This window comes from Bufo gargarizans, chromosome 5 (assembly GCF_014858855.1).
Source record: "Bufo gargarizans isolate SCDJY-AF-19 chromosome 5, ASM1485885v1, whole genome shotgun sequence".
Classification (NCBI taxonomy): Eukaryota; Metazoa; Chordata; class Amphibia; order Anura; family Bufonidae; genus Bufo; species Bufo gargarizans.
This window is the reverse complement of record NC_058084.1, coordinates 197,281,700-197,299,471: the sequence shown is the minus strand read 5'-3', so window position 1 is coordinate 197,299,471 and position 17,772 is coordinate 197,281,700. Positions and strand designations below refer to the sequence as shown.

Genomic DNA, 17,772 nt, shown 5'->3' with positions numbered 1-17,772 from the left:
CATGGGCCGAACACAGATGCCTTCAGCTGCCAAGTGCACATGTAGCAGGTCAGCCAGGTTCATAGCTACAAAACTGCTGACAGATGCCCAGTGGAATTAATCTGCTGTTAAGAATCTGAGAGAGATCGGACTGATTTTCGTACATTTCCACCATATGTTTTTCTTCAGTGACTACATAATGTTGGGCTGTATTTGCGAGAATGAGGTAAATGGCATGTAGAAAATGTGTGTGATTGCCTGTAATAACAGTCTTGTGAAACTATAGTGCTGTTTTTCTATTTTTGGTTGTGATGATACTGCCAGCTCCCAGTATTTGTTTTGTCTGGCATAGCCATGGAAACACATGAATGTTTCCTCAGACGGGCACTTTCGCCTTCTGTGAATATTACTACATGCTGATGGACTGTGGTGCTAGTGTTGTATGAGTGATGTACACACACTCCAGCACATCATGTGCCTTTACTGGACGCACACGTCTGTGTCACAATACCAGAATTTGGACTTTAGTTGTCACAATTCTCGATACCAAAATGATACTTCAAACTTACTTGCTGATAATGTTACGCACGTGGTCATAATTACCATAGTAGGTAATCTCATTATGTACCCACACATTAACTCCATGTTGCCCATTATGTGAGGAGATGCTTGATGAGGTCACTTACTATTAATGTCAAGCAAATGGAGGTACTAAAGTAATAACACCATGTGCCTCACATTAATAAGTGACCCCATCATGTATCTCCCGTAATTCCTCCTTAAAGGGTTTCTACCACATTGTGACCTAATTAGCTGTCAGACACTAGCGATCTGCTGGTGTTTGCTGTACCTAACCATGCTATTGTAATCCCTTTCTCTGCAGCGGTTACCCTAAAAAACCGAACTTTTATTGCTATGCAAAGTTTGTTTTTTAGGGTAACCGCTGCAGAGAAAGGGATTACGATAGCATGGTTAGGTACAGCAGACACTAGCAGATCACTAGTGTCTGACAGCTAATTAGGTCAAAATGTGGTGGTAGAAACCCTTTAACGGCTATGTGCACCTTTTCTGGACAATTTTTTTATTGCACGGTAATCCTTTTGAGCTAAAAATAATTTTTTAAATTAATCTTTATTTAAAAAAATTGCATCCTTTTTTCTGTACAGAGCTGGCATGCTCTAGTAGCACTTTTTGGATTTTCTGTCTTTTCCATCAGTTGGGGAGCTGACAGGCTCCTTATCTCTGCTCTCTGACCTCCTAAACACTCATGTCTTATAAGTGTGGGTCCCACCGCTAGGATCCACACCTATATAGGGAACGGAGCCCCGCAAAGTGGTGGCTGGAGAACTTCGGTCCTGCCACCACCAAGCGGTCTCCCCATAGACGTGAATGGGAGTGCATTGCGCATGACTGGCCACCTTTCCCATTCACTTCTATGGGCCAAACAGGAATAGCCAAGCCAGCCCTCCAGCATGCGCAGTGCGCCCTCCACCACTTTCAGGGCTCCGTTCTCAATATAGGTGCGGGTCCCAGAGGTGGAACCCGCACCTGTAAGACAATGGAGGCATATCCTAGCGATATACCCCTATTGTCTATGATGAGACAACCCCTTTTAATTCTTTCTGGTTAATGATATTACACATTATAGTTACTGGAGAAGGGTCCTTGATCCAGGGAGTTATTCTGATTGCCTTATTAGAGTCAGGATCCCCCCCCCCCCCCCCTGAAATGCAGAAAATTGGCTTCTACTTCATGAGGGCAAGTTTTTTGCCTTCCTCTGTATCAACTTGACAGGATAACAGGCTGAACTGGATGGATGTACCGTATTTTTTGCTTTATAATACACACTTTTTTTTAGGAAGAAGAAATCTTGCTAAATAGTGCCAGCATCTTATAAACGGCAGTCAGGGAGCTCCAGCATGGCCAGACCCCATGGCTGCTTCCTTAAAGGGGTTCTCTGGGAATTAAGAAAATAAAAATACTTTAATATTACTTTATTATAACTATATTCTCAAATACCTTTTTATTATTTTTAATGGCTCGTTTTGTCTGGGGAGCAATCATCAGGGGAAACAAAATGTCCGCTGTCCCATTAATTCACACAAAACCTGTCCTGATAACACATGAGGACAAGTTACTTCACAACACCGAGGCTGCCTCATCCTCCTCTCAACTTGTCAGGGACTATGATCCTGAATACAGATAAAAATGTTAGCAGAATCTCTGGAGAATTTAGTTCATGAGGAGACATGAGGTACAGAGAGGACAGACAGGACAGGCTATGGTAATGGAGGCTGTAAACAAGTGCTGCTGCTCATTAGCCACACCTCATCCTCCTCTCATGTCTCCTCATCATCTCCATTCCCACACAGACTCACCTGTATTCAGGATTCCTGACAAGCAGAGCAGAGAGGAGGATGAGGCAGCACTATGGCTCATTGTGGTGAAGTAACTTGTCCTGCTGTGTGATCAGGACAGGTTTTGTGTGTGCTGATAGGACGGCAGCCATTTATTTCTCCTAATGATTGCTCCCTAGACAAAACGAGACATTCTAAGTAATGAAAGGTATTTGTGAATATATTTATTATAAAATAATATTTAAGTATTTTAATTTTTTTAATTCCTGGAGAACCCCTTTAATGATTTGGCAGAGCTCTCATTCAGTGCTTTGCCCTATCAGTGAGAGATGTGCATCTGCACTCACCTCTCTCTTCCAGCTGCCATCGAGCAGGAGAACAATCTATTCAGCACATGGGGAGGAAGGTCCTGCTAGGTACTGAAAGGAGATGAGAACTCCAAATACAGCTTAAGGACCTTTTGATGATGTCATCAGTTGGAGAAGTGAGAACAGAAGAACTATACAGCCAACACTAGTGCAGGCAAATGTGTGTGTGTGTGTGTGTGTGTGTATTTAGCAACAGAACTGTGTATGTGTAACAGAGCTGTGTGTGAAGCAGGGCCGTGTGTATAGCAGAGCTGTGTGTGTACCAGAACTGTGTGTGTCACAAACACTTAAAAATAATGTAGCAGAATAAGATGCTTGTCTGGATATAACAGAGCAATCACAAGGAGACACCTTTATTTGGATAGGTACATTTAATGAGGTGACCACATGCACCATTGCTGGTTGTTACAATGGTCAGCAGATGGCACACGAAGGGAAATAGGAGCTGACCAAAACTCCCCACGCTACACCCTAAATTTACTGACCTTGACCCCTTCACTTCAGTAAGCCACATTCCCTTCAAAGAGGAACTAGAAAATATTTTTAATAATTTTCTGTTGTCTAAACCTGGTGTGCATCTTATAGTCTGGTGCATCTAATAAAGCAAAAAATACGGTATGTCTTTTTTCAGCCTATGTTACGATGTCCTTCTGTCCCATTCTGTTCATCTGCAGCCTCTATCCTACCATGCTTCTCTCATGGTCCACTGCTTCCTTCTGGTCCCTCTGTCTTCCCCTTCTTCTGCGGCCTGCTCCTGAAGGTTCCTTTTGGCAACCACTTCCTCCACTTACTCTCCTCAGATCCAGACACCTTGCCAGCCAAAGGAGGAATCCAGGGGCCAGCTTGAACTCCTCCCCAGCAAATACCAGCTGCTGGCAGGGGCACGATCTTTGGAGAAGATGTAGGCCAGAGCAGAGCTGGACACTGGCTCTTGGTTGCATATGCAGAAGAAGAATGTCAGGATATCGTGCATTTTGTGATAGTCTGACTCTCATCTTCTGCATACATGGCAAGAGCATCACCTCCAGCTGCAGCCAACCATGAATCTGCCTGGTAGGATAGATTCCCCGTCCTATACTGCTTTCAGCTGGGCAATAGCGCAGTGTCAGTATTAAACTGAAAAGCTCATCAAAGTTTTGAAATAGTATTGATATTTCATTGCTTTCAGCAACCCTGTTCTTTATCCGCTGGAGTTTGCTGGGAAAGCCATTCAGATATTCAGCCGTCCTTGTAATACAAGCCCACCTGAACTTTCTGGCTCATAGACGGTGGTTTGGGGCACATTGACAGGATTGTCTCACTTTCCCTGGATATCTCTCATACTTATTACTAATGGCTCTGTCTAAGCTTGTATAGCACAAGACTTGCCATTAGCTGTGATACAGGTTATACCACACACACACACAAACATCAATATAGTTTCCACTTCACACTGTGCCTATTGTGTCCATGACCCGTCTTTACCGTAAAATACAGAGCATTTGGAAAATCCTCAAACCATTTCACTTTTTTTTACATTTTGTTATGTTGCAGCCTTGTGCCAAAATAAAAAAAGGTAAAAATGTTCCCTATCATTCTGCACTTGAATGAGAAAGCGATAACAGAATGTTTAAAATCTTTGCTAATTTATTGAAAGGGAAAAAAACTTAAATCTTGCAATGACATAATATTTAGACCCTTTACTCAGTACTTAGTTGAATCACGTTTAGCAGCGATTCCAGCCTCCAGTCTTCTTGGATACAATGTCACAAGGTTTGCATATCTGGATTTGGGGATTTTCTACCCTTGAGATTCTACGCAGGGCCTCCCAAGCTCTGCCAGGTTGGATGGGGATCATCGGTGGACAGACATTTTCAGATCTCTCCAGAGATGTTTGGGTTCAAGTCAGGGTTCTAGCCAGGCCACTCAAGGATATTCACAGAGTTGTTCCTAAGCCACTCTTGTGATGTCTTGGCTGTGTGCTTAGGGCCATTGTCCTGTTGGAAGGAAAATCTTTGACCAAATCTGAACTCCAGAGCACTGTGGATCAGGTTTTCTCTGTACTTTGCTCAATTCAGCTTTCCCTCAACTCTGACCAGTCTCCCTGTCCGAGCTTCTGAAACCCCCCCCCCCCCCTCCCCCAAGCATGATGCTGCCACTGCTATGCTTTACTATAGGTATGCTGTTGAGCAGTGCATGGTTTCCTCCAAAAACGTTTCTAAAAAAATTAAAGCCAAAAAGTCCACTCTTGGCTTTATCAGAACAGAGAATCTTGTGTCTTGCAGTCTGAGTCCTTTAGTTCCTTATATATATAAACTTTCATGTGTATTTTTCTGGGGAAAGGCTTCTTTCTGGTCACTCTTTCATAAAGACCAGATTGGTGGAATGCTGCTGTTGACCTTATAGAAGATTCTAGCATTTGTACTCAGAATCTTTGGAGCTCAGCCAGCTCATCGTTGGAGTCTTGGTTACTTCTCTTATCAAGGTCCTTTCCCCAATTACTTAGTTTTGTGGTACGGCCAGCTCTAGAAAGAGTCCTGGTTGTTCCAGACGTCTTTCATTTGAGAATTATGAAGGCCACTGTGCTCTTGCAAACTTTCAGTGAAGCAGAAATCTTTGCACCCTTCTCCAGATGTGCCTCCACATAACCCTGTCTCTGAGCTGTACAGGCAGTTCTTTCCTCCTCATGGCTTAGTTTTTGCTCTGATATGCATTGTCAGGTGTGAAACCTTATGTAGACTGGGTGTGTCTTTCCAAATTGTGTCCAGTCAACTGAATTTACCACAAGTGAACTCCAAAGTGTAGAAACATCTCAAAGATGATCAAGAGAAATGGCAGGCCTCCAGAGCTAAATTTCAAGAGTCATAGTAAAGGGTCTGAATACTTATGTCCAGGTGAAATTTTAGTTTAGTTTTGTTTTTAAATAGATTTGCAAACATTTCTAAAATTCAGTTTTCACTTTATCATTATGGGGTATTGAGTGCAGATTGATGGTTGATGGGGGACACTCTATTTTTTATTTATTTTTTAGCACAAGGCTGCAACACAACTTAATGTAAAAAAAGTTACCGTAAATGGTCTGAAGACTTTCCGAATGGACTGTATGCTGTCTGCTTCTCTAGTGATACTGGTTACATCTACAGTAAACGGATTTCCATCTGTCAGAAAATACATTTTCACCCAATGTGGGTACTGCCACATGTTCAAGTTTTTTAATGCAGTTTTTGTACCAGGAGTGGATTAAAAAAAGGCGGGAAGTAATATCTATCCTTAAAGGAATAATTTGAAATGACTGCACTGAAACTGTCTATACTACACATTGGTGAGCGTTACTGTCAGGCTGCTCAGCTTTGATGGCACATTCTAGGCAGGATAGCCTGATTACCATTTATTTTGGAGCAATATAGCGAGGATCCAGGCACTTTAACCCCTTAAGGACTCAGCCCTATTTCACCTTAAGGACTTGGCCATTTTTTGCAAATCTGACCAGTGTCCCTTTAAGTGCTTATAACTTTAAAACGCTTTGACTTACCCAGGCCGTTCTGAGATTGTTTTTTCGTCACATATTGTACTTCATGACACTGCTAAAATTGGGTCAAAAAAGTTATTTTTTTTGCACAAAAAAAATACAATTTTTACCAATTTTTTTGAAAAATTAGCAAATTTCAAAGTTTCAGTTTCTCTACTTCTGTAATACATAGTAATACCCCCAAAAATTGTGATGGCTTTACATTCCCCATATGTCTACTTCATGTGTGTAGCATTTTGGGAATGATATTTTATTTTTTGGGGATGTTACAAGGCTTAGAAGTTTAGAAGCAAATTTTGAAATTTTTCAGAAATCTTCAAAATCCCACTTTTTATGGACCAGTTCAGGTCTGCAGTCATATTGTGAGGCTTAGATAATAGAAACCTCCCAAAAATGACCCCATCCTAGAAACTACACCCCTCAAGGTATTCAAAACTGTTTTTTCAAACTTTATTAACCCTTTAGGTCTTCCACAAGAGTTAATGGCAGATGGAGAAACAATTTAGAAATTTCTATTTTTGGGAAAATTTTCCAATATAATCAATTTTTTCCAGGAGTAAAACAAGGGTTAACTGCCAAACAACACTCAAAATGGGTTGCCCTGATTCTGTAGTTTGCAGAAACACCCCATATGTGGTCGTAAACTACTGTTTGGCCAAACGGCAGGACATAGAAGGAGGGGAACACCATATGGGTTTTGGAAGGCAGATTTTGCAGGACTGGTTTTGTTTATACCATGTCCCATTTGAAGCCCCCTGTTGCACCCCTAGAATAGAAATTTCAAAAAAGTGACTCCATCTAAGAAAGTACACCCCTCAAGGTATTCAAAACTGGATTTACAAACTTTGTTAACCCTTTAGGTGTTCTACAAGAGTTAATGGCAGATGGAGAAACAATTTAGAAATTTCTATTTTTTTGAAAATTTTCCAGTATAATCAATTTTTTCCAGGAGTAAAACAAGGGTTAACTGCCAAACAAAACTCAAAATGGGTTGCCCTGATTCTGTAGTTTGCAGAAACACCCCATATGTGGTCGTAAACTACTGTTTGGCCAAACGGCAGGACATAGAAGGAGGGGAACGTCATATGGTTTTTGGAAGGCAGATTTTGCTGGACTGGTTTATTTACACCATGTACCCTTTCAAGCCCCCTGATGCACCCCTAGAGTAGAAACTCCATAAAAGTTACCCCATCTAGGAAACTACAGGATAAGGTGGTTGTTGTTTTGGGACTATTTTAGGGGTAAATATGATTTTTGGTTGCTCTATATTACTCTTTTTTTGAGGCAATGTAACAAAAAAATTAAATTCTAAAAATGTTTCTACATTCGCTATTTAGTTTTGTGGAACACCTAAAGGGTTAACATAGTTTGTAAAGTAACTTTTGAATACCTTGAGGGGTGTAGTTTCTTAGATGGGGTCACTTTTTTGGAGTTTCTAGTCTAGGCTACATCAGGGGGGCTTCTAATGGGACATGGTGTCAAAAAAAAAACTGTCCATCAAAATCTGCCTTCCAGAAACCGTATGGAGTTCCCTTCGTTCTATGCCCTGCCGTGCGGCTATATAGCCATTTACGACCACATATGGGGTGTTTCTGCAAACTACAGAATCGGGGCCATAAATATTGAGTTTTGTTTGGCTGTTAACCCTTGCTTTATTACCGGCAAAAGGGATTCAAATTGAAATTTTGCCCAAAAATTGGTGTTTTGGCACCGTTTTTGTTTTATATTTTTAACACCGTTCATTCGAGGCGTTTGGTCAAATGTTATTTTTATAGCGACGACTTTTACGCACGCGACGATGCCCAATATGTATGGCTCTCAGACTTTGGAGACACTAAGCAGGCATCCTAAAAACTGCGGCCCTCCAGATGTTGTAAAACTACAATTCCCACCATGCCCTGCTGATGGCTGTAGGTTGTCTGGGCATGCTGGGAGTTATAGTTTTACAACATCTGGAGGGCCGCAGTTTGAGGATGCCTGCTCTAAAACTAATATTTTTTTGGGGGAAAAAAATTGTTTCTGTGTCTCCAAAGTCTAAGAGCCATAGTGTTTTATGTTCTCTAGTGGACTGTTGGGGATTATAAAAATTTAGTACTCCATGGAAGTGTGATACTCCCTGAAGCAATCGATAACGCAGAGGCCCGGATGATCGGGGCACGTGTCACATTGAGTGGTGGTGTCCTTCCGTATCCCCCTCTTGTGACACACTCTGCATCTTTTTTGGGTTCGTCCCTTCTTTCCAGTATGGGGGACCACACCTGGAAAGTGTTGGCCAGGGACGATCCGGGCGCCTCCAGTTCCCGAGGTACTCCGGCCTGCTCTTTCCCGGTCCGAAAAGATCAGGTCTTTGAGGACTGCCTCATAGAATTGCAGGAATGTCCCTGTGCTGCCAGCGCTTCGGGATAGTACAAAAGAGTTGTACATGGCAACCTGCACCATGTAGACCGTAACTTTTTTGTACCATGCCTGGGTTTTGCGCATGGCATTATATGGCGTGAGGACTTGATCAGAGAGATCAACTCCTCCCATATACCGATTGTAGTCGACGATACAATCGGGCTTGAGGACCGTTGCCGTGGTACCTCGCACAGAGACTGGGGTGGATCTGGCGGCAAGGGACCTGAACAAGAGAATGCTGGTATAAAAGTTATCCACGTACAAGTGGTAATCCTTATCCAGCAGTGGGTGCATAAGGTCCCACACGAGCTTCCCGCTAACGCCCAGAGTGGGGGGACATTCTGGGGGTTGAATACGGGAATCTCGCCCCTCGTACACACGAAATTTGTAAGTGTACCCTGAGGTACTCTCACAAATTTTGTATAGCTTCACGCCATACCTCGCCCGCTTTGTGGGAATGTATTGGCGGAAACTGAGTCTCCCCTTGAACGCAACGAGAGACTCATCAACCGCGACCTCCCTTCCAGGTACGTAGGCCTGCTGAAATGTGGCCCCAAAGTGATCGATGACCGGCCGTATCTTATACAGCCGGTCATAGGCAGGATCACCTCGGGGTGGACATGCTGCATTATCGGAATAATGCAGACATTTCCGGATGGCCTCAAACCGGGGACGTGTCATGGCCATACTGTACAGTGGGGTCTGGTATAGGACGTCCCCACTCCAGTATTTCCTGACACTGGGTTTTTGGACTAGACCCATATGCAGCACGAGGCCCCAAAATGTCCTCATTTCGGCTGCACTGACCGGCGTCCAGCCACCGGGTCTAGCCAAAAATTAGCCTGGGTTTTGAGCGACGAACTGTTGGGCGTACAGATTCGTCTGCTCCACCATCAAATTCACCAGTGGGTTACTGAAAAAAAAGTATATTTCAGTAAACCCCACTGTGGGAATCTGCAAGTGGCAGGGGGGGCTCTGGGGTCTGATAGATGGATCCAAAAAGTTTTGTGTAAAAGTTCTTTTTTTTTTTTTTTTTTTTTCCTAACTAACTTTTCCCTTCTTTCCCTTCCTAATGGTGCCTCTCCCTCACTGACCCTAACCTACCTGAGTGGCGATGGGTGCAGGAGGGTGATGGATGCCGATTAGGGGGACACAGGAGCTGGTGCTGGACGATGCTGCACGGTCAGGGTGCTGGACAGGAAGAGGAGGGGAGAGAGGAGCGCAGGAAGTTTGAATCTCGCGCCTCTCTCCCCTGCACCAATCAGCACCCTGGACAGCAGTGTTCAGCACCAGGACCAGCACCGACTCCTCAAATCCTCGGACTGCGATTGGTGGTGTAAAATTACGCCACCGATCGCAGTCTTTTTCCGGTTCATCGGGTCACAGGACACCCGAATGGACCGGAAACGCAGAAAACCGCAGGTCTGAATGGACCTGCGGTTTTCTGCGATCGTCTATACGGGGGGGGGGGTCAAATGACCCCCCCCTGCGTTGTTACGGGATGCCGACTGAATGATTTCAGCCGGCATCCCGTTCCGATTAACCCCCGCGGCGCCGGAATCGCGAATTAAAGCCATGACGTACCGGTACGTCATGGGTCCTTAAGGATTCGGGAAACATGCCGTACCGATACGTCATGGGTCCCTAAGGGGTTAAATAATTCCCGTTATTAAAGGATAACTGTCACACTTAGACCCTAATTTCAATTTTCATATATGTGGTTAATAATAACATGATATTCCAGAATCAATTACTATTAGACTGACTTACCCCATATTTAATAAGATTGCAGTTTTATGCAGACTGGTTGCTATCTCCCTATTCAGTTAAGATGGCCGCCACTGCCCTCACCCTGAGGCTAATCCCGCCTGCCCTCACTAGCCAGTAACAATAGCCCCCCCAAAAGTGTCAGTAACCAGAGCCCTCCCCCCCTAAAGGGTTAATCTCCTGCAGCACAAAGGGGTCCTCTTACCACATGTTGCTTTCATTTATACACTGAGCAGACGGCAGATCTCCCTTCCCTGGTCTGTGCTGCACCAACTCTGCCTTCTCCAGCTCTGCTGAGTGAGGGAGCATCTGCCAAGCGCAGGGACAAGGAGAAGTGCACACAGCCCAGGCACTGTTATCAGCTGCTGGGGAGGACCTGGCTTTAATCATTTACTTACAGTCCCTGGCTGTCTGTAATGTGACCTTGCACGCTGCAGAAGCGTCCTCCATCCTTCAACAGAGAGACGGACCATGCCTAGCAACCCTATTTTAAGCACAGGTAAAAGTAGGCAGTACAGGGAACAAAACTGTGGAATTAAGGGGTAATTGAGTACACAGTGAAAAGTTGAAATAGGGCCACCAAAGAGATATTAATCACCACAATCCAATACTTAAAAAAATAAATAAATGACAGTTATACTTTAAAGCTTTCCCTCCTTTTTGATCTACTGTACCCCTGATTTTGACTTTAAAACCTGCATTAAAAAAAACTTAAATTTGTAGCTGTGAACATAAATGATCATTCTCAGTTAGTATTTGCTTGTTTTCAGATGGGTATGATACACATGCGTTTTGTGTCTTTATGTACACAAACACCCTGACCACGCGTGGTTCATCATTTATGTTTGCGTGCAAAATTTGGCGTATTCCTGCAGTCTTTGAATTTCATTAATGGAGTTTTCCATGGTCCTGATATTGATCACCTATCTTCAGGCAACCCGCACCCTCACTGATCAGCTGTTCTCTGCACTTATTCACTTCAGTGGGAAATGAACTTCAGTAACCAAGCATGGCCACTACACTTTGAGCAGAGGTGCGCTTCCTGCTCCATTCAAGAGCTAGTTTCGGCACCACACGCTAAAGGGAACAGCTGATCAGTGGGAATGCGAGTTTTTTTTTTTTTTTTTTTTTGTATTAATAAGTTGTATTTTTATACCTGGTAAACTTGGGCACATTTACTGACAGACTTAGGCCCCTTTCACACGAGCGTGTCCGGATTAGATCCGGATGCGTCCCTGTGCATTGCGGCAAACCCGCTCGAGTAGGTACGCAATTGCAGTCAGTTTTGACTGCGATTGTCTTCCGATGTTCAGTTTTTATCGCGCGGGTGCCATGTGTTTTGCACGCGTGTGATAAAAAAAAACGACTGTGGTACCCAGACCCGAACTTCTTCACAGAAGTTCAGGTTTGGGTTAGTTGTAGTGTAGATTGTATTATTTTCCCTTATAACATGGTTATAAGGGAAAATAATAGCATTCTGAATACAGAATGCATAGTACAATAGGGCTGTAGGGGTTAAAAAAAATAATTAAACTCACCTTAATCCACTTGTTTCTCGCAGCCGGCATCTCTGTTGTCTTCTTTTGTGAGGAATAGGACTTTTGATGACGTCACTACGCTCATCACATGGTCTGTCACATGATCACCGTGGTGTTGGATCATGTGACGGACCATGTGATGAACGTAGTGACGTCATCAAAGGTCCTATTCCTCACAAAAGAAGACAGAAGAGATGCCGGCTGCGCGAACAAGTGGATTAAGGTGAGTTTAATTTTAATTTTTAATTTTTTTACCCCTCCAGCCCTATTGTACTATGCATTCTGTATTCAGAATGCTATTATTTTCCCTTATAACCATGTTATAAGGGAAAATAATAATGATCGGGGACCCCATCCCGATCGTCACCAAGCAACCGTGCGTGAAAATCGCACTGCATCAGCACTTGCTTGCGGATACTTGCGATTTTCACGCAACTCCATTAATTTCTATGGGGCCTGTGTTACGTGAAAAACGCACAAAGAGGAGCATGCTGCGATTTTCACGCAACGCACAAGTGATGCGTGAAAATCACTGCTTGTGTGCACAGCCCTATAGAAATGAATGGGCCCGGATTCAGTGCGGGTGCAATGCGTTCACATCACGCATTGCACCCGCGTGGAAAACTCGCCCGTGTGAAAGGGGCCTTACAGCTATTTTAGGCGTAAAATAGTCCGAAGTCCCCTTTTTTAACCAGCTGTGGGACGATATTTACCGTAGTTGCATGGCTGGTTTTATGCCTTGTCTATCAGTGGAGCGTGATGGGACAGGGCTCCAGGTCCACCAGATTTACTAACATTTACGTGTGAGAACAGGAGAAAATGTTAGCGTAAAACTAAGCCAGACTCGCACCTCTTCGTAAATTAGACTAATCTAATCTGTTTCAGTGTTTTTGAGAGCACAAGCTCTTTTGTATATGCATGTGGTATATATGACCATTACACACCTTGATAGATTATTGCTACTTTGTTTTTTGTGTAATTATCTGGATGTAAATTGGAGGTGCAATGTTTGTTTTGATGCATTTTTTTGTAAAAATAAAATAAAAATCCTGTTTGTCTCAAAGTTAGATGACGGTGGACATGGCTGTCATCAAGAGGTTAAGGGTACTACTATTATAAAGTTGTCTGCTTTTAGGAAGTATGTAGTGTTATCAAGGCATGTGATCCCTGTGTTTTATAGGGTACTTTTTAAAATTTGGATCATGAAAAGATACGTACATACAAAATGTAGGCCTAGCAGTGTGTATGAACTCTGAGCTTTTATTCTTACTGTAGGTGTGGTGCCCATTACTTTTAGCTTGGGTCACACTTTTACCCATTAATAACAACCTTTGCACTTTGATGCTAAATTGCATGAAGGTGCCTATGTTGTATAACGTGCTAAGAGGCATTTTGACAGTGTGCTAGGTATCTGCTTTCCAAAAAGGTATCGACAGTATTAGAATGAAGTTTTATGCGAATCGACAGTCTGATGAAAAGCTGTGATTACTCTGCACTGACGCAGTACATATGGAGCCAAGCACAAGCAGCACAGCCGATCAACGGGGTGCCGGGGATCAGACGTCTGCCAATCTGATACTGAGGATAGGTACTCAAATCTGTACCATGGACATCCCCTTTAAGGCTCCATTCACACGTCCGTAGTTCTGTTCTGCATTTTGCGGAACAGAATTGCGGACCCATTAATTTTATTGGGCCGCACTATGTGCAGCCCAGATCCGGACTTCCGGGTCCGCAATTCTGTTCCCGAAAAAAATAGAACATGTCCTATTAGGCATTTCCGGTGTCCGTGTTTTGCGGATTCGCAAAACACATGCTGATGTGTGAATGGACCCTAAAGTTAATTTTGCTGATAAGAATTCCTTTATATGTTCTGTTGGGTTCAGCAGATGTCGTCTTTGTTGCAAGCACATTTTACAAGTGACACCTGGATGCTTTGGTATTAAGAATGGGGAGGGTTGGCAAGTCCACAGCTGGTTGACCTGCTATATAGATTCCCATTGGAAACAATGGGCTGCAGATTTGCTGCTCTTTCATGTAGATTTTGACAAGAAATGGCAAACAAAACTTAAAAAAATGAATCTAGTTTTGACAATTCTTGTTGTCCTCCTTCAGGCAGAGGCAAGGCTGGCAGCAAAGAGGGCAGCGCGGGCAGAAGCAAGAGATATCCGCATGAGAGAGCTGGAGCGACAACAGAAAGAGGTACATCTACCGTTTGCTTTCATCTGTACAGTGACCCTGACCCCCTAGCATGGCATTATTCGGTTTACCATGAGTATGAGTAGGTTTATGTCCCTGATTGGGATTTTATTTGCACTGGGACTGAAACCCTTCAATCCATCATTAGGAGGGGTGTCAAAACTGTTACCCATAGCAACCAGTCACCCTTTCATTTTCCGAAGGGGCTCTGAAAAATAAAAGGTGGAATCTGATTGGTTGCTATGGGCAATTAAGCCAGGTCTCCTTTAGACCAGTTTTGATGACTCTCCCCCATAGTGTATGTGACCATGACCCCAGTTCTGAAAGGCAAGAGTGCTAACCACTGAGCCACCGCAAAAGACAAAGGAGGTCATTTATTAAGACTGTCACTGTCTTGACAGTCTTTTTAGTTTCTTTTACGCCAGCGTTTCTGCTGGAAAGTGTCCCTAATTTATGACGGGGTGTACTCCTTATCATGAGTTAGGAAGTCATTGCCCCTGCCATAAATTCTACACTGGCTGGTGTAGTTTTTTTGGCGACTTTTATGCCTTTTTTCTGGGGCAAAATTAGCAAATATGCCGGGGCTGGAGTCCCAACCCATGCCATTCCCTCAACTCCCCTATGTGTCAAACACGCGAAAAAGCACCAGTGCAATATAGTGTTGCCCTGGCGTTTAAAATGTCACAAAAGTGGAGTAGTGTGACAATTTTACACCTAAAAGAGATGTAAAACTGTTAGTAAATGACCCCTAAAAGGTTTAGCCAGTGCAAAAAAAGTAGCACATCCAAATGAGCAGTGAGCCCTTTTGTGGCCATTATGGGCTGCGTACTGCTACTTATTTTGAGCTCTTAAGAAACTTTCTTAGTATTTCATCCTTTACATCGGTACATTTAGCTAATTATGTTATTAAAAATTACTAGTCATTTAACCCCTTAAGGACTCAGCCCTATTTCACCTTAAGGACTTGGCCATTCTTTGCAAATCTGACCAGTGTCACTTTAAGTGCTGATAACTTTAAAACGCTTTGACTTACCCAGGCCGTTCTGAGATTGTTTTTTCATCACATTTTGTACTTCATGACACTTCTAAAATTGGGTCAAAAAAGTTAATTTTTTTGCATGAAAAAATACCATATTTACCCAAAATTTGGATAAATTAGCAAATTTAAAAGTTTCAGTTTCTCTACTTCTGTAATACATAGTAATACCCCCAAAAATTGTGATGACTTTACAATCCCCATATGTCTACTTCATGTTTGTAGCATTTTGGGTTTTATATTATATTTTTTGGGGATGTTACAAGGCCTAGAAGTTAAGAAGCAAAATTAGCAATTTTTCAGAAATCTTAAAAATCCCACTTTTTATGGACCAGTTCAGGTTTGAAGTCACTTTGTGAGGCTTACATAATAGAAACCACCCAAAAATGACCCCATTCTAGAAACTACACCCCTCAAGGTTTTCAACCCTTTAGGTCTTCCACAAGACTTCATGGCAAATGGACATAAATTTTAAGAATTTTGATTTTTTTGAAAATTTTTCCCATATAATCAATTTTTTCTTGAAAAAAAAAACAAGGGTTAACTGCCAAACAAAACTCAAAATGGGTTGCCCTGATTCTGTAGTTTGCAGAAACACCCCATATGTGGTCGTAAACTACTGTTTGGCCAAACGGCAGGACATAGAAGGAGGGGAACACCATATGGGTTTTGCAGGGCAGATTTTGCAGGACTGGTTTTGTTTATACCATGTCCCATTTGAAGCCCCCCGTTGCACCCCTAGAATAGAAATTTCAAAAAAGTGACTCCATCTAAGAAAGTACACCCCTCAAGGTATTCAAAACTGGGTTTACAAACTTTGTTAACCCTTTAGGTGTTCCACAAGAGTTAATGGCAGATGGAGAAACAATTTAGAAATTTCTATTTTTTTGAAAATTTTCCAGTATAATCAATTTTTTCCAGGAATAAAACAAGGATTAACTGCCAAACAAAACTTAATATGGGTTGCCCTGATTTTGTGGTTTGCAGAAACATCCCATATGTGGTCGTAAACTACTGTTTGGCCAAACGGCAGGACATAGAAGGAGGGGAACGTCATATGGTTTTTGGAAGGCAGATTTTGCTGGACTGGTTTATTTACACCATGTACCCTTTCAAGCCCCCTGATGCACCCCTAGAGTAGAAACTCCATAAAAGTGACCCCATCTAGGAAACTACGGGATAAGGTGGTTGTTTTGGGACTATTTTAGGGGTAAATATGATTTTTGGATGCTCTATATTACTCTTTTTTGAGGCAAGGTAACAAAAAATGTTATTTCTAAAATTGTTTCTACATTCGCTATTTAGTTTTGTGGAACACCTAAAGGGTTAACATAGTTTGTAAAGTAACTTTTGAATACCTTGAGGGGTGTAGTTTCTTAGATGGGGTCACTTTTTTTTTGGAGTTTCTAGTCTAGGCTACATCAGGGGGGGCTTCTAATGGGACATGGTGTCAAAAAAAACAGTCCATCAAAATCTGCCTTCCAGAAACCATATGAAGTTCCCTTCGTTCTATGCCCTGGCGTGCGGCTATATAGCCATTTACGACCACATATGGGGTGTTTCTGCAAACTACAGAATCAAGGCAAAAAATATTTTGTTTGTTTTGTTTGGCTGTTAAACCTTGCTTTATTACCGGAAAAAAGGATTCAAATGGAAATTTTGCCCAAAAATGGGTGTTTTGGCACCGTTTTTATTTTATATTTTTAACGCTGTTCATCCGAGGGGTTTGGTCAAAAGTTATTTTTATAGCAACGACTTTTACGCACGCGACGATGCCCAATATGTATGGCTCTCAGACTCTGGAGACACTAAGTAGGCATCCTAAAACTGCGGCCCTCCAGATGTTGTAAAACTAAAATTCCCACCATGCCCTGCTGATGGCTGTAGGTTGTCTGGGCATGCTGGGAGTTATAGTTTTACAACATCTGGAGGGCCGCAGTTTGAGGATGCCTGCACTAAAACTAATATTTTTTTTGGGGAAAAAAATTGTTTCCGTGTCTCCAAAGTCTGAGAGCCATAGTTTTTTATGTTCTCTAGGGGACTGTTGGGGATTATAAAAATTTAGTACTCCATGGAAGTGGGATACTCCCTGAAGCAATCGATAACGCAGAGGCCCGTATGATCGGGGCACGTGTCGCACTGAGTGGTGGTGTCCTTTGGTATCCCCCTCCTGCGACATACTCTGCACTTTTTTTGGGTTCGTCCCTTCTTTCCAGTATGGGGGACCACACCTGGAAAGTGTTGGCCAGGGACAATCCGGGAGCCTCCAGTTCCCGAGGTACTCCGGCCTGCTCTTTCACGGTCCGAAAAGATCAGGGCCTTGAGGACTGCCTAATAGAACTGGAGGAATGTCCCTGTGCTGCCAGCGCTTCGGGATAGTCCAAAAGAGTTGTACATGGCAACCTGTACCAAGTAGACCGCAACTTTTTTGTACCATGCCCAGGTTTTGCGCTGGGCGTTATATGGCTTGAGTACTTGATCAGAGAGATCAACTCCTCCCATATACCGATTGTAGTCTATGATACAATTGGGCTTGAGGACCGTTGCCGCGGTACCTCGCACAGAGACGGTGGTGGTGCTGTTACCATGGATTGTGGACAGCATAAGGACATCCCTCTTGTCC

General features: G+C 43.0%; 1 protein-coding gene across 18 annotated transcripts in view; it reads left to right on the top strand.

Annotated features, from left to right (window-relative positions):
* The window catches only part of LRRFIP2 (LRR binding FLII interacting protein 2), a 106,956-nt gene that overhangs the window by 25,512 nt on the left and 63,672 nt on the right, over window positions 1-17,772 (top strand). For all 18 annotated transcript variants that reach the window (XM_044293396.1, XM_044293399.1, XM_044293397.1 and 15 more), the window contains exon 3: window positions 14,030-14,116. In XM_044293396.1, coding sequence (XP_044149331.1) covers window positions 14,030-14,116 — 87 coding nt within the window. The remainder of the gene's footprint in view (window positions 1-14,029; window positions 14,117-17,772) is intronic.